The sequence below is a fragment of the Musca domestica genome, unplaced genomic scaffold (genome assembly GCF_030504385.1).
Source record: "Musca domestica strain aabys unplaced genomic scaffold, Musca_domestica.polishedcontigs.V.1.1 29, whole genome shotgun sequence".
NCBI lineage: Eukaryota > Metazoa > Arthropoda > Insecta > Diptera > Muscidae > Musca > Musca domestica.
In genome coordinates this window covers 1371837-1396980 of record NW_026712296.1, presented here as the reverse complement: position 1 = coordinate 1396980, position 25144 = coordinate 1371837, and the positions used below count along the sequence as shown (strand labels likewise).

The following is a 25144-nucleotide window of genomic DNA, read 5'->3' as shown; positions in this document are numbered from 1 at the left end:
AAAAAACGCCTTGAATATTTTAATATATTTTTAATAAAACAAATTCACATTTTATTAAAAATTAAATAGGCCGGTTTTCGATGTAAACAATTGTGGACACTGAACTCAAAAAAAAAATTAAAAACAAAAAAAGCTGATTTCCATTCACAAATATTAACGGAATTTTTACGAGAACGGCTAAAAAGAACGAAAAAGGTTAATGAACATCGAAGTTCAATGAATTAAATTAAAATAAAAAATTAATTAATTTATTAATCGATTGTCGGTGAGTAAAAAATTAATTGTATATAAATATCAAAATAAAAGGAAGAATACAATATTTGGAAATTCCCGTTCTACGTTCCACCATCTGTTGACATTTCCGTGGGGGCGATGAAAAATCTAAACGCAGAATTTGGAGATTAAATTTGAATCTTTCACTATTTGCTGACATTCAAAAACAGAATGACCTATAAATACGGGTCATTGCATTGCAAACGTGATCATAACAAACAACGATAACATTTGAAATCTTCAAAACAAAAATGAAATATTTCACATCAGCGGAATATGCCAAACAAACATATGATGTGAATGAAACCAGTTTAATAAAACTTCATATTTTTTTTTGTTTTTAATATTTTCTGGCTTTACGTCTAACCCGTATTATAATGCCCTGTCATTGGTTCAAAAAAATACATTTTCGGGGAGTGTTGTTGTTTATATGGATTATATGGTTGTTTTGCTGTAACATAAACCTTCGGGGATTTTCGGGCTAAACTCTGCCATCTAAATTAATAATTGTTTTAACTACTGGCAAAAATTAAAACAAAATGTAATTATCTATGACCTTCCCAGATAATTAAGAGTTCTGATGAATTGTTTTAATAACAAAATATACAATTACTCACAATTTTTTGGAATACATGCAGACAATTTAGCAAATTGCACAAAATTTCTCAAAAATTTGCTAAATTTACAAATGGAATTAAAATCAACAATGATCGAAATCCATTAAAACTGAGAAATAAATCGTATCATTAGAAAATGTTCGTTTTTATACCCGGCAAAAACGTGCCTTATCGAAGTAAGGGTTTTAGATACCAGGTCCTTTGGACCAAATCTGTTTCAGGACAAAAACTTCGTACATCGTAATATTATTATCAAACTTAGATCGAGATCGGAGATGGGCAATATCGGTTCATTCATTCTGGTACTTTCCCCACCTTTCCGCGGTATAGCTGTTTATACCGGCGGTTCAAAGTTGGAGTGTGGAATGGGAGCTCGTGTGTCCTGTGATACCCTTAATGTTTGTGAATCCTACAAGCTTGGAAACAACTGTAGCGTATTTCAGGCCACAGACCTGCTGGTCACGAGGAATACTGAGGTCAGCGGTCCGGTGACTATATATGTCGATAGTCAAGCTGCACTGAGGGCCTTAAATTCCTTTACAATTAAGTCTAGGGCTGTTTTGAACTGCAGGAAAGCCTTGGAAAACACTGGGTTGTCCATCAAGCTCTGTTAGGTTCCTGGTCATTATAACATCCCAGGTAACGAGACTGCAGACGAATTGGTCAGACTAGGATCCGAATCAATTACAATTGAAGTAGATAACTCGGTTAAACCACCACTGTGCCACTTCCTACAGGTCATTCACAGACATTACTCCGAGAGAATCCAACAAAAACGGCTGGATGAAATGGGTTGCACCATCTTCAAAAGAATCTGGCGCACACTCTCAGAGAAGAGAACAAAGTCGCTTCTGTCATTGTCGAAACCTGATCTAAAACGTATGGTGGGTATCATCACAGGTCACTGTAAGGTAAGGGGCAATGACCCCGAAATGGGACATTGACTACTGTCTGTCAAGATGAAGAAGAAATCGAGACAGTCGAACACTTGCTCTGCAACAGCCCAGCACTTATTAATGTTAGACACAGGCTGGTGGGAGAACTAGCGTCACATGATCTGTCTTCCTTCAATTAGCCAGAAGATTCAAGTGGCTAAAGACGACACGGCAAATTCCTCAGCCGTTGATCACACTCTAAAACCCTATCTCTTATCTTCACCCTCTTCTACCAACCACTCCTTCCTTTTTTCATATTATTCTTCTAGGATGAATACAATGGACCTATAGGTCTCCGAGTGGATCGGTTGCCATATGATAACTGCGCGTCCTTTAACCTAACCTAACCTCCCCCACAAAGGGTCAAAAATTTGAATATTTAAATTATAAATTTAAATTATAAAATCCGAAATAAGCATCCGTTTCTCTTGATATTTCACACATCCAATTATTTCTACTAACTCAAAAACCTGCTGTGAAAATGGGATATATCGGTCCAATCCTTCTGGTTCCTACCCCTGGAAGTGATCGGACGATTTCTTCTGTATCTCTCTCACATAGGGTTTAAGATTTTGAAAAACAAAACCCTCAAAAAAAGCGAAATAAGCTTCCAACTCTCCTCAAAATTCACACATACAAATATTTTTACTAACACAAGCGCTGTTGTTAACATGATATACAGGGTAAGCTGAAAAAACTGCAACCAAATTCAGACTGTTGTCATTTCTAAGCCACTCGTCCGACAGCTATTAAAATTATTCCAGTCACAGCTCATTATATTGTTTGCAAGCGTACAAAAGCATTTTTGTGAAAATATTCCAGAAAAAAAAAACTTATTCGTGATGGGATTCAAGCGTGATAATGTGATTTCTTTATATTTGGCTGGAAAAACACAAGTGGCTATCGTTAGAGCACTCCAGCATTCAAATGTGAGAAAACCTTTTATGTCTTGTACAATAGCTCGTTACCGACTACGTGATACTGGTAGCGTAGCCCGACGGAGGTAGTGGACGGAAGAAAACAGCAACATCAGCAGAAATGGTTCGAAAGGGTAAAGAAGCTACTTCATCGAACCCCGCGTCGCAGTGGCCGAAAAAATGACTCGTGAGCTGAACATATGGCAATATTCCATTTGACAAATATAGAAAAAATGAGCTCGTGGTAAGCCACTGAAATTCCAAAAAGTGCAAGAACTTATACCGCAACAGAAAGAAAATAGACTCAAGAGAGCTAAGGAGTTGCTTCGATTGGCCGAAAGTGGTGAAATGCCGAATTTCGATTTCTCCGCTCCGATGAGAAAACATTCGTTGTTCAGTAGTTTGTAAACAAACAAAATGGTCGTATTTATATGCCAAAGAGGTCAGCTGACAATGTGCACCTTCGGTTGGCCACCAGAACTCAAGCGTCGGCCATGGCGATGGTGTGGGCCGACTAACAGCCGATATTGCGAAATAATTGCGAAAATATTCTAGGGGTGTATAAAAGCCTCGGGCACGCAAACATTTTGGCCGAAGACCTTGCGCATTCCAACAGAACTCAGCACCATCACACTCAGCATGCCACCCATGAATGGTTACAAAATGTGGTTCCTCGCTTCATTCCCAGCGCACAATTGCCACCAAAATCTCCAGATACCAATCCGTTGTGTCTGGAGTATTTTGGAAAGCAAGGTTGGCACTAAAAAATACCAAATTGTCGATCACCTCAAACAAGCGGCTCGCCGGGAATGTTCCAACATATCGCAGAGCAACATTCGGGCAGCGTGTGACGGTTTCATTGGCCGTTAGAAGGCCATAATTCGTACCAAAGGTGACCAATTCGAACAAATCTAAACTTATTCTAAAATTTGATGATATTTTCGAAATTTTTGATTTCATTCAATTAAATTAAAAAAAGTAAAAATTATGGCGTTTGACTTTCACCCTGTATCCTTCTATTCTCACCCTACCCTACCCCACCCCATTTTCAATTTCGTGAAGATCGGGCCATAATTGCGACCTGTAGCGTGATTACAAATTAACATACACAGATGGAGAGACGGACGGACGGACATACATAGCTAGATCGACTCAGCTCGGCAAGGTACCAATATTTCGAGGTGTTACATAAATTTTGGCCCAATCAAACTTATAATACCCCAAACACATTGTAGGGTATAAAATATAACATCCCGACCAATAATTTTTATTTTTCAAAAATTGTGGATTCTTAATGCTTACGTTTGGAGTGCTCTGCCATTGGCTTAACTTCGCATTACTCTCTAGAACGGAGAGTATTTTTTGCGAAACTGAAAGCTTTTTAACAATTGCTGATCGCTACCAATATCATGATTTCATTCTGGCGAAGGCAAAGGTCGCTCGGATGGATTTGTGTTGGGATTATTTTTAACAGAAGCCCCTCTGGAATTTTGTTTTTTTTTTTTGTTTTTTAAGAAAACCATATTTCATTTTCATTAAAATTGTATATTCTAATATCGGATACTTTTAGAATTTCCGGAGTGATAATGGCTAATTAAAGTATTATAATTTCAATTTAAATATAACTAAAGGCATATGTAATTATTAATGACAATTTTAAGAAATATTAAAAACTCTATTAAATTAATTAATACATCACATAAATGTTTAAAAAAAAATGTCTTCTCAAGTACCTGTGTGATTCAGTCAGCCAAGCTGTGCCAGGTATCAAGAAATATTTATTAACCAACATCGAATGTAATAACGAACATCATACTCAGCCATTATCATGCATACAAACTATATACATATGTATGTATTTTATGCTCAGGTATTTACGACGTCGTATAGCTTTTGAGTAATGTCAACGAGTGTCAAGTAAATTAGTAAATTGCCAACAAACGGAGCGTGTAAAATGTTACCAACCAACAAAAATTGCAAGCAAACGCGTAACCGACAGCAAGTTTGTCGAACGCCAACCAAGATCCAAGATAAGGCATAATTTTGTTAGGGGAGATACCTGTGTAGGTAGTTGGAGATTATTTCAACAGCAAAAGAAGAAGAACCGCCAAAAAATCCAAAATTTTTTGCGGTCTGTCAAAATGTTCCCTTTGAAATTATTTCCAAAAATCACGTACGTTCTTAAAGTTTGACATTGAAATCATCTTTGAAACAAAAAAAAAAAAATGATGCCAGTACTAAGATAAATGCTAAGGAACAATTGGTCAGGTTCTTTCAATTATTTCTGGCAAACGTACCACGCTCACAAGGTCATCCATCTAATTTTGAAATAATTTCAATTTTACGTGATTTCTCTCAGGAACTAGAAAATGTGAAGATCTCAACATAATTAGAATTATTAAAACTACGTTTACTTATTACCATGAAAAATATTTTGGTTACCAAGGGGTAAAATACTTATTTAAAAGATATTACATGTATGTTTAGCTGAACACGGTCCGCTTCGCCTCCCCTTTTGATTTTATATGCATTCAAAATATTATATATGAAGATTTTGTTGTGTAAAAAAAAGAAACAAATTCGAGAATTTCAAAAGCGTATTTATTGAAATATGTTAGACAAACAAATCGCTCACATGCCAGGAACAGCTGACCACGACGAACATGCCAAATTTAGTCCGCATACACGAAGAGTTTGTCCTTCGAATTCTTTTGCAGTTGAATAGCATTTCTGCTGCTATTAGAGAATTTGAGTTGGTGTATTATAAGTTTGATTGGGCCAAAAAGTATGTAACACCTTGACACATAGGAAACTATATATGGATCTTCCTATCTCGCCGAGCTGAGTCGATTTCCGTCCGTCTGTCCATGTTAATTTGTAAACAAGCTACAGGTCGCAATTATGGCCCGATCCTCACGAAATTGAAAATGTAGGTGGGGTTAGGGTCAAAATAGTAGCCTACTGTTGGAAATGATCGCACAACATTTAGGGGTTGACATGCACTAATTTCAGAAAAATCTCCTGATTTTGCAATTACTCTAAAGGTTGCAATTATAGACCAATCGACGCTGAATTTAGCATGGACCTAGAGTAGAGGGCTAGTCAGAAGCCTACTACTTTGTTTGGCCATCGGCCATTTCTAAGCCACTCGTCCGACAGCTGTAAAAATTATTACAGTGACAGCTCATTATATTGTTTACAAGCGTATAAAAGCATTTTGGTGTGGATTTTCCAGAAAAAAATTTATTCGTGATGGAATTCAAGCGTGATAGTGTGATTTCTTTTTATTTGGCTGGAAAACTACAAGTGGCTATCGTTAGAACACTCCAGCATTTAAATGTGAATAAATCTTTTGTGTCTCGTACCATCGCTTGTTACCATGATACTGATAGCGTAGCCCGACGTCAAGGAAATGGACGAAATAAAAAGCAACGAAAGCAAAAACAACAGTTCGAAAAGTAAAGAAGCGACTTGGTCGAAACCCGCGTCGCAGTGGCCGAAAAATGGCTCGTGATCTGAACATATCGCAATATACCATTCGGCAAAAATTGAAAAATGAGCTCGGGGTAAAGTCTTTGAAATTCCAATATGTAAAAAACTTTGAATACCCTCCACCATTTGGAACGAATTTGGCAATTTCCAAAAAAATAACATTCGTTAAAAATTCTGTAAAATCTTTAAAATAGGAAATGTAGCTGTCATATTAGGGTTTAAACGACGACGTGGACCTGCATAGGCAACTTTTGTCATAAACCGTTAAAATATTCAAATGCGAAACTTGAAAAAAATAGGTGAATAATGTGACTAAAATCATATATATAGGAAGGTACTATTATACGGGGGCTACTCCAAAATGTGGACCTACACAGACAATTTTCTGCCTTAGGTGGCAGTATCCATTAAGAACATAAAATATCAAATTTGAAACAATTCCGATGAATAATGTCGCTAAAATCATCAAAATACCGAATATAAAGAGGTACCGTTATATGAGGGCTATACGAAGACGTGGAGCTGCACGGACAATTTTTTGTCTTATGCTGTAGTATCCATTTCGAACTTCAAATACCAAATTTGAAACAATTCCGGTGTATAATGTCTACGTGTCCTCGCGCCACCGAAGAATGTTTACAAAATGAGGTTGCTTTCCAGCGCACAATGGCCACCAAAATATCCGGATACCAATTCGTTGGACTATTGTGTCTGGAGTATTTTGAAAAGCACGGTTCACTAAAAAATACCAAAGTGTTGATAACCTTAAGCAAACGCTTCGCCGGGAATGGGCCAAAATACCGCAAAGCAACATTCGGGCAGCGTGTGACAGTTTCATTGGCCGTTTGAAGGCCCCAATTCGTGCCAAAGGTGACCAATTCGAACAAATCTAAACTTATTCTAAAATTTGATGCTATTTCCGACATTTTTTGGTTTTATGGAATAAAATTTCAAATAAATGTAAAAATGATGGCGTTTGACTTTGTTGGAGTTTTTTATCATACCCTGTAATTTGACAAAAAAAGTGTGGGATTTCCTCTATTAAAATGAAAGACTTACACAAACGTAAAACACTTGTTTTTTTCACAAAAATGAAATTAAAAATTTGTCTAGAGTTTTTCTTCCAAATTCACGTTTGTGTCTTAAGTCTTTCGTTTTAACTGAGGAAATCCCACACTTATTTCCCAAAGAAATGATGAAATAATAAAAATAGTAATTTTTCTAATATCTGACTGTATCGATATTTTATAGAGTCATCTGTTTACATAAATGATTCGACTGAAAATGTTATTTTTATATTTTTTTTCAAACAAAAGTCGTGTAACTGTTAATATTCAAATTAAATATTTACATAGCATTTTATTTGAAAATTTCTATGGGAAAATCCCAATGTGTGATTTCTAGCAAACGAAGGTGAAAATTCAAATATTTAAAGAAATATTTACTTTTTATTGACTAAATATTACACCTAGTTGACGCAGAATATAAAAGGCACATTGTTTAATTAAAAGATGTATTTTCACAAATTAAAAAATGTATGCGAAGTAAGCTAATATAGAGATTTAAGATTGATGTGGGCAAATGCCACATGTTTCTGTGGTATGGGAATACGCTATGTATTTAATTGTTGACATTATAATATGGAAATTAGTTTGAATTTTGCAATTCACTTATAAACGCTATATGCTGTGGATAACGTATATCTGAGACAGATGTCAATAAATTTCCAATAGAGCAATGGATATTTTCATAAAAGCAGAACCTGTATGTGGTCTGTGGATTAGGATTCCTTCTACAATATCACTGAAAAAAAAAGAAAAAAAAAAACGAGAATTATTTTGGTAAAAATAAAAAAAGTAAGGAAAGGTCAAAGTCGGGCTTGATGCAATATACCCTACACCACTATATGTATTTAGTAGATCTCCCGTAATGAAAAAGTTTATATTGGGAATTTATGTGAAGTAGATCATACCAACTATGGACCAAATAACATTGCTATTGTGCATGATATGACTTCGAAATATACAAAAAAAAAATATTGGAGCAATAGATACGGGACCGAGTTTCACCAAATGGTAAAATTCGGTTGCATATGAAAAAATCTATTCGAATTGGGCTGATATTAAAAAACCATAAAATCGGATGAAGATGTGTATCGAATCTATAAACAAATCTGAACCAATCCCTATAAAATTTGCCAGATATGTTTTCGAGCTGTATCTGATGCCCGGTAGTAAATATCATTATTGTAGAGTGCATATTACGCATGTGAGGGACTTGCTTTTAGGCCGAAATCTGTGGGAAGAATCAAAATTCACGCCATTTGGGCTGATATTAGCCATTATTTGCACAATAATCCTGAAATCGGATTAAGGATATATATAAAATCGGATAAGGATAAATCTGAGCCGATAAAATTTGACAAAGGTATTGAAGAGCCTTATAAGATATCTTTTACGGAATACCATTGTTGTCTAATGCATATTACGAATGTAAGGAAATTAAGCAAAAGTATATGGGAGCTATAGCTACATCTGAACCGATTTTCACCAAGATTGATGTATTTACTTCTAGACTGAATTCGGTCTTTGGTTGTGCCAAAATTCAGGTCTTATAGACTAATAATAATAATAATAATAATAATAATAATAATAATAATAATAATAATAATAATAATAATAATAATAATAATAATAACAATAATAATAACAATAATAATAATAATAATAATAATAATAATAATAATAATAATAATAATAATAATAATAATAATAATAATAATAATAATAATAATAATAATAATAATAATAATAATAATAATAATAATAATAATAATAATAATAATAATAATAATAATAATAATAATAATAATAATAATAATAATAATAATAATAATCGGATAATAAATTAATTTTATAGAATGAAAGCAAAAAAATGTTGGAAATAGTATCAAATTTTAGAATAAGTTTAGATTTATTCGAATTGGTCACTTTTGGCACGAATTATGCCCTTCAAACGGTCAATGACACACACGCTGCCCGAATGTTGCTCTGCGGTATTTTTGCTCATTCCCGGCGAAGCGCTTGCTTGAGGTGATCGGCATTTGAGTATTTCTTAGTGCCAACCTTGCTTTCCAACGGATTGGTATCCAGAGAGTTTGGTGGCCATTGTGCGCTTTGTAACCATTCATGGGTTGTGCGTGCTGAGTCCTGTTGGAATGCCCAAGGTTCACATTTAAATACTGAAGTGCTCTAACCATAGCCACTTGTGTTTTTCCACCCAAATATAAAGAAATCAATTCCATCACGAATAACTTTTTTTCTGGAAAATTCTCACAAAATGCTTTTGTACGCTTGTTGACAATATAATGAGCTGTCACTGGAATAATTTTAACAGCTGTTGGACGAGTGGTTTAGAAATGCCAAAAGTCTGAATTTGGTTGCAGTTTTTTCATCTCACCCTGTATTGTTGGCTCCGCACGTCCTTTGACCTATCCTTACTGGTTACCTTTTGTATATCTTAATATAAATCCCTTATTAGCTTTAGAAATGATTACAGCCATCACTTGGAATTTCCCGCAATAAATTCCTTCCACAAAGTGCTAATATTTATGGTCCACTTGTAAATTGTTGGGATACACCCGGAATAGAGTCAATAAAGATTTGAAACGAAAAACCGCAACCACACAAATGCTTCTATATTTGCATAAATCATTAGTAGCCAACCAGGCAGTCATAACTCTTAACTCGTAACTTTTCAAATTCCCAGGTTGCAGTCATAAATCTACGAAATGTAAATTTTCTCCTACCTCAATTGATTCTGAAATATAGCTTAACAAACAAACTAAAACGCCAACCGCTAATAAACGATTAGATGCTGTAATTTATCGGCAATCTTGTTAACGCCCCGGAATGATGCCACTGCCAGCGATTTACAGCGACACCGTTTCACATTCGCCCGTTAATTTCTTTAAATGAATTATTAATTATGAATAGTTTAGTGAATCGCAACGAGCCACTATCTTTAATCATAGCCCATAGTCTATTGATTTTATCTTTACTAATAGTAAAAAGCTGTGAAATTGAATCTATTTATTGATTATTGGGTGTTAATAGATATAATTATGGCACCGGATCAGTTCAATATGAATATTAGTTGTATGGAAATCGTAAATGGCTAATAGTTTTCATTTGACACTTATTTAGATGGATGCTAATTAGAAATCAAAAATTTACCTTCTTGGGTGGTAAAAAGTAAGCTATTCTGTCAATAAATGTCAAAACCAATTAGAAAACATCAGATGGTTTGTCAGCAACCGTATATCCTCAGATTTTACATAAATACATATGTAGAAACAGTATACGTCCTAAAGGGGCATGGTTTGCAATATTTTGTGAGGATAAAAGGCATTGAACTGGCTTTAATATTTCGAAATATTTTATCAGAAATTCTTCTAAAACATTTAATATTTTAATATTTTTTGATTTTGTACACATTCTTAAAAAATCCACGAAGTTTGTCAAAAAAAATTACGAGGTTTGATTAGGTGGTATTTTGAAAATGTTTCAAATATATGACACTTCATCAGGAGGATTTTATTTAAATCAACGAAGTTTGATAATGATATACTGTTTTAAATAATACTGGAAATATGTTTTAAAAATCCACAATGTTCGATCGCAAAGTTTCTTGAAAAAATGTTGATATATATTCACGAAGTGGATGAAGAGTCCTTGAAAATATTTCTTGAAAAAATCACGAAGTTCAATTTCTTAATTGAATGTTTAATCAGAAGATCCTCGAACAAAATCTCTTTTTGATCTGAAGTTAATTAAATATTCACGAAATAAAATAAGGAGGTCCTTTCACATTTTTTTTTCAAATCCAAGATGTCCTTGAAAAAAAATTTTCAAAAAATTACAGAAATTCAATCATGAAAATGTTTCTGCATAAATCCACCTTGTTTGATCAGGAGATTTTCAAACATGTATTCTTATAAAAATCCGTAAAGTTTGTTCGGGAAAACCATAGTTTTCTTAAAAAATTCTCGAAGTTTTAAAAGGAGATTTTATTGGAAAAATTGTTTAGAAATCTACGACACTTGATCTAGATGTCCTTGAGAAAAAATTCTTTGAAAAATCCACGAAGTTTGATCAGGAGGACTTGAAACACTAATCTTAAAAAATGCATAAAGTTTGATAATAAAAATTCGAAAATATCCAATAAGTTTGCTCAGAAGGTCCTTGAAAATTAAGGAAGATTGAACAGAATATCCTGATTTTTTGAAACAGTCCGCAAAGTTTCACCTTGACGTCCTTTACAAAAAATTCTTATAAATCCTGAATAAATCGTGGATTAAAAGGACCTTGAAGAAGAATAAAATAATAATAAATCGAAAATAACCAATAAGTTTTCTCAGGGGGAAAAATTAAGGAAGCTTGATCAGTAGATCTTGATTTTTTATAAAAAATAGCCCGCAAATTTTGACAAGGACGAAAATATCTAATAAGTTTGCTCAGGGGTCCTTGAAAATTAAGGAAGTTTGTTCAGAGGATCCTGATTTTCTATAAAAAAAAATAGCCCGCAAAATTTGACCAGGACGTCCATGAACAAATTGTGTTTTACAAAATGCTTGAGGATTAAGAGGTCCATCAAGAAAATATTCTTAAAAATACCCGAAGATTTTCAAATTTACGAAGTTCGATCTAGAGGCCAGAGCAACAAATGTTTTCAAAATCCATTGAGATTGAATAGTTGGTCCTGAAAAACTGTTTTAGAAATAGGACAAGTAAAAACAATTTGAAAAGCACAGAGGTCCTGGACGATTTTTTTTAAATCCATGAAAATTGTGCAGGAAGTCCTTGAAAAAATGTCTAAAAAATCCATGATATTTGATATGGGGGTTCCCGAAAGAATATTTAAGAATTCCACTAAGTTTCTTTAAAAACTGATCAGGAGGTCGTCGAAAGCAATTTCTTAAAAATTTCACGAAGTTTAGTCGGAAGGTTCTTAACAAAAGTTTAACAAGTTAAAAAGCAGTAAGTTCGGCCTCCACTATTTGTAAAGAATTTGGAAATTTTGAAAAAAAACCTTAAAAAATCCTTAAAATTTTAAATTAATGAATATAGCCGATATATTGGGGTCTATACGACGTGGACCTACATAGGCTTTGTTTGTCATAAGTTATTACCATATTCATATTCGAAACTTGAAATAAACGGTGAATATAAAGCTAAAATCATGAAAATATCGTATACAGGGAGGTACAGTTATATCGGAGCTGTGTGAAAACCTGGACCAACATAGACAATTTTTCTGTTACAGGTTGTAGCATCCATTACGAACTTCAAATACGACATCTCAAACAATTTCGGTGGGTATTTTATCTAAAATTGTCAAAATACCGAATATAGGGAAGTACTGGCAAGAAGACCTGGACCTGCATAGACAATTTTCTGTCACAGACTGTAGTTCCCATTACGAACTCTATATACGTAATTTGATACAATTCCGGTGAATAATGACGCTAAAATCATCAAAATACCGAATATCGGTAGGTACCGGTATATAGGGGCTATACGAGGATGTTGATCTGCATAGACAATTTTCTGTCTTAGGCTGTAGTATCCATTTCACTTCAAACACCAAATTTTAAACAATTCCGGTGAATAATGAAACTAAAATGATCAAAATACCGAATATCGGGAGGTACCGTTATATGGGGGCTATATGAAAACGTGGGCCTACATGGTCAATTACGAACTTAATCTGCCATTCCATTTTAACAAATTTAATATTGAAGGAAATATTGACAAGAGCAAGGTTAGAAGAAAATTATGTAATACTTTGTTTTCTTACTTATTTGTCAATTTCAGGATATATTTACAATAAAAAATGGTATTCTTTGAGAGTTACGAGTTATCATTGATATTTTTCCTACTTAAGCTTGTCGAATACTCCCTTCGTTTTCTATATGCTAAATTTATCCTCCTGTGTAGAAGGTGCTTAAACAAATAGTTCGAACTTATGCGACTCAAGTGTCATTAAAATATGTCGTTGTGGAAAGTTGGGAATAAATCAGATAATCCCTTTCGAAAATTATCGTACCCACCAGACAACCGAATGCATAATTGCCATATTAAAAAATATATACAAATTTTCAAAACTAACAGATGTTTCCAGGTTCTGTAGCAAGATATAATGGGTATTTATATATATCTTAAAAGAAAGTTTATTGACTCAATCTACCAGCTTATTGGCAGTCTGCAAATAAGCACGTTTTACGGATTATAATATAAAATATTTAATATATATGTTGAGAAAATATATGTAAATTAAAAGGAAAAGATTTATATCGAGGAAACAAACCACAATATTTCTTTTTTTCACATTACAACGACCCCAAAATAATGAACTTTTTATGGGTTCATCTGCGGCACGTGCTAAAAAAATCTGTTTATATGTATGTACATTTTGACTTCATACCCTACACTGTGCTACTGAGTATTACGGGTTTGAATATTATTTGGCAACATTCTTGGCGAATATAAGAGCAAAAACACAATATTTTAATCCATATACATATATCATCCAACATTCCAAAAATTATTAATAACTTTTATTAAAAAAAGAAAGCAAAGGGTGCGGGGCCGATTATGTGATAACCTATAACACTACAATATGTTAGAAGCCCCTTTATGTCACAGAGCACTACCAGATATTACTCTAAGCATTTTGACCTGGGACATTTGCCAATATTTACGCACTCCGTAGTACTGTTGGCTGTTGTGATCCATTTTATAGCTAAATATAATCCAGTGGCCATCGAAAATGCTAGATTCTTCCCTGTCTTTAACTCTCTTCTCGGACGTGTGGATTGGCTTCAATTGTGTGATCAGCAATTTTTTTATGTTTTTGGTCCATATCAACCCCTAAATGTTATGCGATCATCTCCAAAAGCAATAGGCTTCTGGCCCTAGCCCCACCTCCATTCTAAATTGCGTGAAGATCGGGCCATAATTGCGACCTATAGAGTGATTACAAATTAACATGGACAGACAGACATACATAGCTAGATGGACTCAGCTCGCCGGGATAGGAAGATCCATACTATCCTATGTGGGATAGCTTTCCAATAATGATTCAAATAAAAACATAAAGTGATTTTTTTCCGTTTCACAAACTTCTAAACCCCCTCAAATTTGTCCAATTTCCATAACATCTACTTGACTTTCATATCATCTAAATATTTGGCAATTCTCAGAAAATGAAATTCTCATTAAGAATAATATATTTGAAGTACATAAAAATACAGAGTATAGCAGGGTATCGCATGTTCGAGTCGAACCTTTTTATCGTTAAAGAGTTTACCCTGTTGGATTTATTGTATACTTTTATTAATTTGTATTTTAAACTAATGCAAATTATATAAATATGTAAATGATATACTTATTCACATTTACATATAAATTCGGGGAAAATTGTTTTGAAATTTATTGAAAACAAATATTAAAATGTCGATAAAGACATTTCAAAAACGAAAATTGTTTCTCAAAATGTGATCAAATTTGTAATTAAACACATCTAATTTAAATCACCTGGCTGGGATTGACGTCGGCGGAAGGTAAGCAAATTATATGTGTTTTGTGGGATATGCTGATTGAAAATGCCAATAATATTTTGTAATGATGACTCATTATTTATGTACCATTAATTAATAAATATAATGTGGTGAATCTTATATTTCAGAGGATTACGAAAATGTCGAAAAATGGCAAAATATTTGCCTGTTGCTAGGAACTTGCAAAATGTAAAGATATCCCGATGAAAAATGTCGCTAAAATTCCGAACATTATGTGTTACATAATTAAGAGATCATACGAAAATTATCTATCTGAGATGGCGATGCCTATTCGGTGCCTAAATCTGGCAGTTCAGTTATATGGGGTCTCTCTTAAAGCGATTTTCGCTGACGGACAGACATGACTAAACTCTTATGGAAATCAAGGGTATATGTACTTTGTGGGGTCTGAAATGTTTACTCCGGTTTGACGAACTTAATATACCCTTGATACTACGTATTCTCAATTGACTAGATGGTGTCATATTTATTACTTTTAAGACATGTTTATGCCCTTATAATACTAAATTGCATGAAAAGCGACCTTCATGGCTTTCCCTAATCTCTTCAGAACTACATCATTTATTTTCATTTGGTGAAGATTTTCAAAGTCCAAGCTTTTTCAAATACCAGCGCTGACCAATTTAAAAACTATCTTGATTTACGCTTTAAGTATATTGGGTACAAACAAGTACATTTTGGTACATTATTGTACGAATACGAATTCAATAGTAAAACATTTTGTAATTTTTGGTACACTCCTGTCTTGTATCAACCGTAGTCTACTTGACAAAATTTCATTCCGTTTGTAACTCATCGAAATCATTATTTTAGACATAACAAATTTTATATATTTTTGATCTGCTTAAATTTTTAAGACGATTTTGCCTTGTCCTTCCGTCTGTTGTAATCACGCTAGAGTCAAAATTAATTAAGTTAGGATTTAAAATTTTGCACAGATCAGTCTTTTGTCTGCAGACAGGCCAAGTTCGAACATGGGATATATTGGGGTACGATATTGTATAGCCCCCATATATTCGATATTCGGTATTTTGATGATTGTAGGCAAATTTTTCAATAAAATTGTCTGAAAATCCACAAAAGAGTTTACCCCCTGAAAGAGTATTGTCTATATAGGTCCACGATATCGTATATCCCCCATATAACAGTACCTCCCAATATTTGGTATTTTGATGATTTTAGCGACATTATTCGCTGGAATTGTTTCAAATTTCGTATTAAGAGTTCGTAATGGGAACTGCAGTCTGTTTAAGAAAATTGTTTATGCAGGTCCAGGTCTTCGTATAGCCCCGATATAACGGTTCCACTCTATTGATGATTTTAGGTACATCATTACCGAGATTTTTTTTTAAAGTTTCGTATTTGAATATTTCAAAGGCTTATGACAAAAGTTGCGTTCTGTCTGCAGGTTCACGTATCTTCGTATAAACACCAATATAACTTGTGTATTCGGTATTTTTAGGATTTAAATTTTTTTTTTGTTTGAATTTGTGGAACAAATTCCCTCGCATACTGCAGTTTATTACCCCTTCACCCCAGAAGTGGTCACATGTTAAATTTAAACACTCCAGATATTCTCCCTCTAATTTAGTACAAATTAAGACCCAAAAATATTTTCTGTGACAGAAAACTGAATATGAAATTTCAGACTTTTAAAAACCTACACACTTTTTAATATCTCGCTCCTATTGGGTCATACATGTGACACTTCAAGATTTTAAAGTATAGAATTTGACATAGTTTCTCACAAAACAACTTGTGGTTTTGTTTAAGAAGGCATTTTATATAATTATTTATTTAATATAAAAATCAAAGAGAATTGATGAATCTTTTTCTATCCCTATTTGTTTTAGAAAAAAGAAACACAATAGTGTGGTTTTAGTTTTGATATAGCTCCCATATATAACTTCGTCCGATTTACCTTTCAATTCCGAATTTATAAGATATGCTTCGGCATATTTAGTCCTTTGAACTTTAAATTATAATTATTATCATAACGTGTATGATTGAATTCTCCCATAAAAACTTTTATTGTTATGTGGAGCTCTACTAAATTAGCAAAGTGGTGTAGGGTATCATAAAGTTGGCCCCGCCCGACTTTAAGACTTTCTTTACTGGTTTCATAATAAAAATGCTCACCCCTCTCCAGTGTATTAAGTTGGACAATGGTAAAAAGTAACAAAAAAATGAATTGGTTGTACAAATTCGCATATACATTTTCCAAAGCAATGCGTTGTAAATATTAACAAGTAAAAAAGCAGAAAGTTCGGCAGGGTCGAACTTTTAATACCTTCCACCATTTGGAACAAAATTAAAAATTTTCCAAAAAATAAAATCCGTTAAAAATGTTGTTAAAATCTTAAAAAATGCCGAATATAGCCGTTATATTGGGGTCTATACGAAGACGTGGACCTTCGTTGGCAACTTTTGTCATAAGCCATTAAAATATTCAAATACGAAACCTGAAAAAATAATCCGTGGAATAATGTAGCTAAATCATCAAAATACCGAATATAGGGAGGTACCGTTATATCGGGGCTATATGAAGACCTGGATCAGCATAGACAACTTTCTGTCATAGGCTGTAGCATCCATTACGAACTTAAAATGCGAAATGTCAAATTTCGGTGAATATCGTACCTAAAATCGTCAAAATACTAAATATAAGGAGGTACTGATATATGGGTCCTATACGAAGACTTAGACTTAAATAGACCATTTTCTGTCATAGACTGTAGTATCCATTACGAGCTTTAAATGTCAAATTTGAAACAATTCCGATTATTCATCGCTAAGATCATCAAAATACCGAATATCGGGAGGTACCATTATATGGGGCTTTACGAAAACGGGCAAGGACATTTTTCTGTCTTACGAACTTCAAATACCAAATTTGAAACATTTCCAGTAAATAATGTCGCTTAAATCACCAAAATACCGAAAATATGGAGATGGCATTATATGGGGGCTATGCCAAAACGTGGACCTACATGGCCCATTTTCAATACCAAAAGTCCTGCAGACATGATATACATTTGAATAAAATTGTATCAACCTACTTCATTTTGTTCGGAAGCTAGGGTGATTTCCACAGAAGGACAAACGGCCGGACATTGGTAAATCGACTAAGAATTTGATGCTGATCAAAAATATATAGACTTTGTGGGGTCTAAAATGTATATTTCGAGGTTTTACAAACGGAGTGACAAACTTAATATACCCTCCCTACTATGGTGGAAGGCATAAAAACATGTGTTAACAATAAGAATATCCGCTAATCGTAAAATTCACGGTAATACCAAAAAAACAATACTTTTGTTAGGATCTTGCAAAACGTAAAAAATGTCACTAAATTCCGATTATTATGTGTTACATATATATGGGATAATACGAAAATTATCTAAATAAGAAGGCTGTGCCTATTACAAATTCCAAGTATCAAGTTGTAGATAATTACCAAAAATTATCAAAATACCGAATATTGGGAGATACCAATATACTGGGGATATACGAAAACGTGGATCTGTATAGACAATTTGGATGTGGCACAATTCATAAAAAGTTCCAAATGGCCACTATACAATAAATTTGGACCTATATAGACATTTCTATGGAAGGATGTTGCCTACATACTGGGAACACAAACTGCCAATTTAAAGCAAATTTATGACTAAAACAACCAAAACACCTTAAATCTGACAGCACAGTTATATGGGGTCTCTTCCAAAACGTGGACGTATTTTCAATTGTATTTTATTACTTTAGGGAGGATTTCATAGCATTTTATTACTTTATTAAATTTGAGAACCATTATTTATTTAATATAAGAACCAGTGAGAATTGACGAATCTTTTGTTAGCTGTTCCAATTTTTCTCCACCAGTCAATGTATATTGTTTTATAAAGAAAAAAACAACAACAGTGGGATTAGGCCTGAATATTTTTAAATAGCAAATTGTATTTATTTCAAAGATGTTTGCCCAATGTCTGGGAGAATAATAAATAAATATTTCTTTTTCTTTGTGTATTTGACTTTACATGATGATTTTACAATTTCATTTTATACATTTTACTAACTGATTCCAATATTTACCAAAATTGTTCTTCTATGTACACAATTCAAAGTCCAATAAAATTATTGTTAAATAAATATATTTACCTTCAAATGAAAAGGGCTATTAAAATTTTGAAACGAAAAATAAACTTTAGCTAAAGTGTTGTCGTTAAGATCAAACACCATACACACAAAGTTCTCAAATAATAGTCGTGAATTAAAAATACAATTGTTTGTTATGTATATGGGTGTGTGTGTGTGTATGCGTTTTTGATGTGTAAAACAAAATTCGTGTTAACACCTTTTGCGAACAGTAGTAGTCAAGCTGTTTCAATTGAAATGTCAACAGATGTCAACGGGTCACAAGGAATATTTGACTGACATCTCACATCCGGAATTTTATTTTTTTTCTCTGTGGCGAGATTAGCAATTCATGAAAGGGAAGGTTGATAGGATCTGTCGATTTGTCGAAAGTTATATATCCTCAGTATACGACCGTCAAGGCTTTAAAGTCTATTCTCCATCAAACAAAATTCCTCCTCAATTTCAGATTTCGAAAAAGCTTTCGTCGGAAAGAAAAGTGAGTTTGGAGGCAAAGACGTAGATGGATATAACATCGGGAACAAACATCGCAGTCGCTGCGAAAAAAAGGGTTGCAACTTACTATTTTTAAAAATTTTGCCATTTAGGATATAGAGAGATCTTAATACAAAAAAAAAAAAAACATAAGATATGTCTTTAACCCAGCATATTTTTAAGTTCAACAAATATACGTATGACGTTCAAAAACATAAATGCTTTGTTTTTCTAATGTTTGATAGACATTTTTTTTTTCAAATTATTGTGCAGGACTCACGATCTATTTTCGGCGAAAGCTTGTGGTGGGATTGGGGATAATAAGAAAATTTACCAGTTATGAATGTTCAAAATTGTGTATGTCCATGGGGGAAGTTCTAGAAAGAGTGCACCGATATTTTTCATTTCAATAATCATACCTCACCTTAGTTATATATATAAATATTTCGACGGGCAAAGTTTGAACTTAGTCCCGGATTCCGTTTGCTATACATTGACTGTTTATTATTGTTGAAAAATTTGAACTTTTATGGAAGTTGTAAAAAAAGGAATTTAATCTTTGCGCCGGGTCTTAGATTGGCAGGCATATTGCCATTATCCGGGTGCACAAGTGACAAAGAGATATCACACACACTCACAAGATGAAATAGATTACAAAGGTATATTCATATATCCTCCACCATACATAGTATGGAGGGTATATTAAGAGAGGTCAAGTTCGAAGATGGGCTATATCAGCCCAAGATATCGTATAGCCCCCATGTAACGGTACTCCCAAATATTCAGTATATTGATGATAATAGGCAAAGGTTTCAATAAAATTGTAACGGTACCTCCCAATATTCGATATTTTGATGATTTTAGCTACATTTTTCAATGGAATAGTCTAATAATCCATACTAGATGTTCTTTGTAAGCACTTCACCCCCTGCAAGACAAATTTCCATATAGGTCAACAATATCGTATAGCCCACATACAACAGTACAATTTTAGTTTTAGGGACAATTTTTCACCGGAGTTGTTTCAAATTTCGTATTTAGAATTCGTAATGGGTACTACAGCCTATGACAAAAATTGCGCATACAGGGTGACATAAAAAACTGCAACAAAGTCAAACATCATAATTTTTACATTTTTTTAATGTTATTGAAATAAAGCAAAAATGTCGGAAATAGCATCAAATTTTAGAATAAATTTAGATATGTTCGAATTGGTCACCTTGGGCACGAATTATGGCCTTCAAATGGCAAATGAAACCATAATACTCTGCCCAAATGTTGCTCTGTGGTATTTTGGCCCATTCCAGGCGAAGAACTTGCTTGAGGTGATCGACACCTATTTTTAGTGCCTTTCCAAAATACTCTAGACACAATAGTCCAACGGATTGGTATCCGATGATTTTGGTGGCCACTGTGCCCTGGAAATGAAGCGAGCAACCTCATTTTGTAACCATTCTTGGATGGCGCTGAGTCCTGTTGGAATGTCCAAGGTCTGCGGCCAAAATGTTTGCGTGCCAAGGCTTTAATACACCCTCCAGAATAGTTTCGCGATAATATTCGGGTTTATTCTGATGCTACGGTCGATTAATACGAGCGGAGAGCGACAATCGGCTTTTATGGCGGCCCACACCATCACCATGTTCAGCTCACGAGCCATTTTTCGGCCACTGCGACGCGTATTTCGATCAAGTTGCTTTTTTACTTTTCGAACCATTTCTGCTATTGTTGCTGTTTTCTTCCGTCCACTTCCTTGACGTCGGGCTTCGCTACCCGTATCACGGTAACGAGCGATGGTATGAGACACAAAAGATTTATTCACATTTAAATGCTGGAGTGCTCTAACGATAGCCACTTGTGGTTTTCCAGCCAAATATAAGCAAATCACAATATCACGCTTGAACTCCATCACGAATAACTTTTCTGGAAAATTCTCACCAAAATGCTTTTGTACGCTTGTAAACAATATAATGAGATATCACTGGAATAATTTTAAGAGCTGTCGGACGAGTGGCTTAGAAATGACAGCAGTCTGAAGTTGGTCGCAGTTTTTTCATCTCAGCCTGTACAGGGCCACGTCTTCATATAGCCTCCATATAACTGTAGCTCCCAATATTCGGTATTTTGATGATTTTAGCGACATTATTCACCGGAGTTGTTTCAATTTTCGTTTTAAGAGTTCGTAATAACTTCTACAACCTGTGACAGAAAATTGGCAATGCAGTTTGAGGTCTTCGTATAGTTTCATATATGTAACCGTGCATCCTTATTTACGGTATTTGATGATTTCAGCTACATTATTTTCCGGATTATTATTTCAAGTTTCGTGTCTGAATATTATAATGGCTTATAGCAAAAGTTGCCTATGCAGGTCCACGTCTTCATATAGACCTCAATATAACGGCTATGTTCGGTATTTTTAAGATTTTGAAAACATTTTTAACGAGTTTTATTACTATATTTTTTTTTAATTTCCAAATTTGTTCCAAATGGTGGATTATATTTTCGGCTCGGCCCGGTCAAATGTGCACACACTTTCACTAAGAACATTAATTCCACACAATTTGACAAAAATATTTATGTCAGCAATGAAATCATTGTCAAATAGTATTGTTGTTACATTTCAATGTCCCAAATCAAAAAATAAATTAGTTCTCAAACTTGTCTAAATATCAATCAAACAACAAACAAGGATTGTGCAATCAAAAGCAATAATTACTCAATTAAAAAAAAAAATAATAATAACTCACTTTATTGACCGCCAAATGAATGTACATATGTATGTGTATATGTGTGTGAACATCATCAGAAATAATTGTATTGTCTCTCTTTCTTTACAGATTTAAATAATGGGTTTAAAGAAATACTACCTACGTTATGGCCGTTCAGCTAGAGATCGCATATTTGGCTGTCTGGGCATACCGCCGCCTCTGGCAAATGGGCAAAATCGTGGTGTCATCACAGAATCCCTATATCCAGCCGAAATACAACCCAGCATTAATGCGAGTCAACGCAGATCTGGCGAAAGAGAACACAGTCGTAGACGCAGTTCAACGCAGCCATTTGAGAGGAGTCGTCCCACACCCTGGTCGATGCTAATTTCCAGGGGCATTAAACTTAGTAATAGTAAGTAAAATATACATATTTTCCACACAAGAATTTTTATCTCAGGTTTAATCGGGATATTAATTTAAATATTAGTAATTTGTGTAGGGAATCCAAGGAGTATAGGTATAAATAGGTCAATAGAATAACAACAGAGAGCTCTTCTTTGATTCAATATTTAAAAAAATTGTGGGTTTAGTTTATAGTTTAGGTGGGATTAGGATTATACAAAAATTTAAGGTTTAAGAATGAAGAAAAAAACTGTAGACGGAACAAAAATTAACTTGTTCTCATGCAATATCACGATTTGTAATATTTCGACAAATTTGTACTCTCCGCTCGGTTGGTATCGAGTTTAAGTTTATATTGTTGGGTTTTGTGGGGGAAAGTTATACAAAGCTTAGACTGATAAATATATAAAACAAGTTAAATAGTATCAGGCGGTTTAGCCGACGGATTATGAATTTAGTATTATTCGAACTGTTGACCGTTGATGGGGGAGGTTCCGAAGCAGTATTGTCAATTCGTACCTGACCCTATTGTCCAATTCGTACCTGACCTAATTACAATAGGTGCCAGATTTGGTTTATATCGCCTACTTACTATACCTCATATGAAATATGTGCAAAGTTTCGGAAAATGTGGAAATATGCGTGAGGCATCAGATATAGCGAACCGAAATATTCCACTTCATCTAATACAGATCAAAATATTAGTATGGGCATAATTACAAGAAAATCTAACATTTATATCCAATTTTACGCGAATTCATAAATTCCACATTCATCTCAGGTTTCTGGTTGAGGGAAATATTTAGATGCAACCAGTTGTAAATAGTCGCTGACTTGACTATAACAACTAAAAGTATTGAAAATTGTTACTTTTTGTGGGTGAGGTATCAGAAGGGGTTGCCTTAGCAAAAATGTTTGCATGTGTGAAATTTAAAGAGAGTTGGATGCCTATTTCGTTTTTTGCCGTTTTTTTCAAAATCTTGAACCCTAATTGGGAAAGGTTCCAGAAGAAATGGTCGGATCTCTACTATCTTTATAACAGATCTAGTGCTGATGGAAATATTGAGATGCACCAATTCTGATTGGAATCGCATGTTAATTTCGCGTTTTATAATCTTCATGGATATTTAAAATTTCGACCTTTTGTACTTCCCCTACAAAAGGTCGAAATTTTGAATATCCATGAAGCCCAGAAGGAGTGAACCGATATATCCCATCTTCACAGGATAAAAGATTAGAAGAATTAGTTTATTTCTCATTTTATGACTTTCATGGATATTCAAAATGTTGACCCTTTGTGGGGAAGGTACCAGAAGAAATGTTCCGATCTCTACCGTTTTTATAACAGATCCTGTGTTGATAGAAATATTCAGACGTGCCAAATCTAAATGAAATCGGATATTTATTTCGCGTTTTATTAGCTCAATGGGTATTCAAAATTTCGGCCTTTTGTGGGGGTGGTACCAGAAGCAGTGGACCGATATGTTCCATCTTAACACCAGACCTTGCGCTAATAAAATTATTGGGATGTGTGAAATTTGAAGGCAATCAGACTCTTACATAACATTTTATAAGAGTTGTAATTATTCAAAATGTTGAACCTTTGTGGGGGAGCTTCTTGTTGGAGTAGACCGATATTGTCCATTTTCGCACCTGACCTAGAACTGACGCAAATATTAGGATTTGCAAAGTTGGAACAAAATCGGATTATCCTTTCTCTTTCTGTGCAGAAAATATATTTTTTAAAAATTTCGATCTTTTGTGGGGGAGGTACCACATATTAAGTTTGACAAAATTATACGATGTACCAAGTTTGAACGAAATCGGATACTCTCTTCTAGAGTTATCGTACACACCAGCCAGCCAGAAAGACAGACAGTCGGACGGACATCGCTAGATCGACTAAAATTTCCTGAAACGCATTTGGTCCAAAGAGACCTAGAGACCTTTTTGATGAGGCACCTTTTGGCCGTATCAAATGATATATGCCCTCTCTAGCCATATAGCTGAGGGTATAAAAAGTCGTGGGTTAAATTTGGAGTCTAGATGAGATGAGGATAACCCAACACTTGAAAGAAAGTTGTAGGGATGAACGTAACATGGAACATGTTCGACAGCTCGGCTGATTAATAACATTTACCAAGATTGTCGGCGACGGTATACGCGTATTCGACAAATCGAGAATGATTTTTTTAATCGTGGCCATGATTAAAAATCGACTTATTTAGCCCACCTTTGAAAATAACTTGATTGAGGGGGTTAAAGACTGCCAACAAAAACTATTGCCCAAATCCTCCTCCTTTAATTTTAAGAGTTATGATCTCCTGAACTTTTGATCCATTGAGGATAACAATTGACATGAACTGACATTTTCTGTCCAGTATTTTTTTAACATAATAATGTAGCGAAATACAAATAAATATATATATATATATATATATATATATATATATATATATATATATATATATATATATATATATATATATATATATATATGTATATATATATATATGTATATATATAT

General features: G+C 34.0%; 1 protein-coding gene across 1 annotated transcript in view; it reads left to right on the top strand.

Moving 5' to 3' along the window:
* Window positions 1-25144, top strand: part of LOC101897522 (scavenger receptor class B member 1) — a 130500-nt gene that overhangs the window by 52137 nt on the left and 53219 nt on the right. Inside the window, exon 2 of the mRNA XM_005186613.3 lies at window positions 22342-22627. Coding sequence (XP_005186670.1) covers window positions 22351-22627 — 277 coding nt within the window. The 5' untranslated portion in view covers window positions 22342-22350. The remainder of the gene's footprint in view (window positions 1-22341; window positions 22628-25144) is intronic.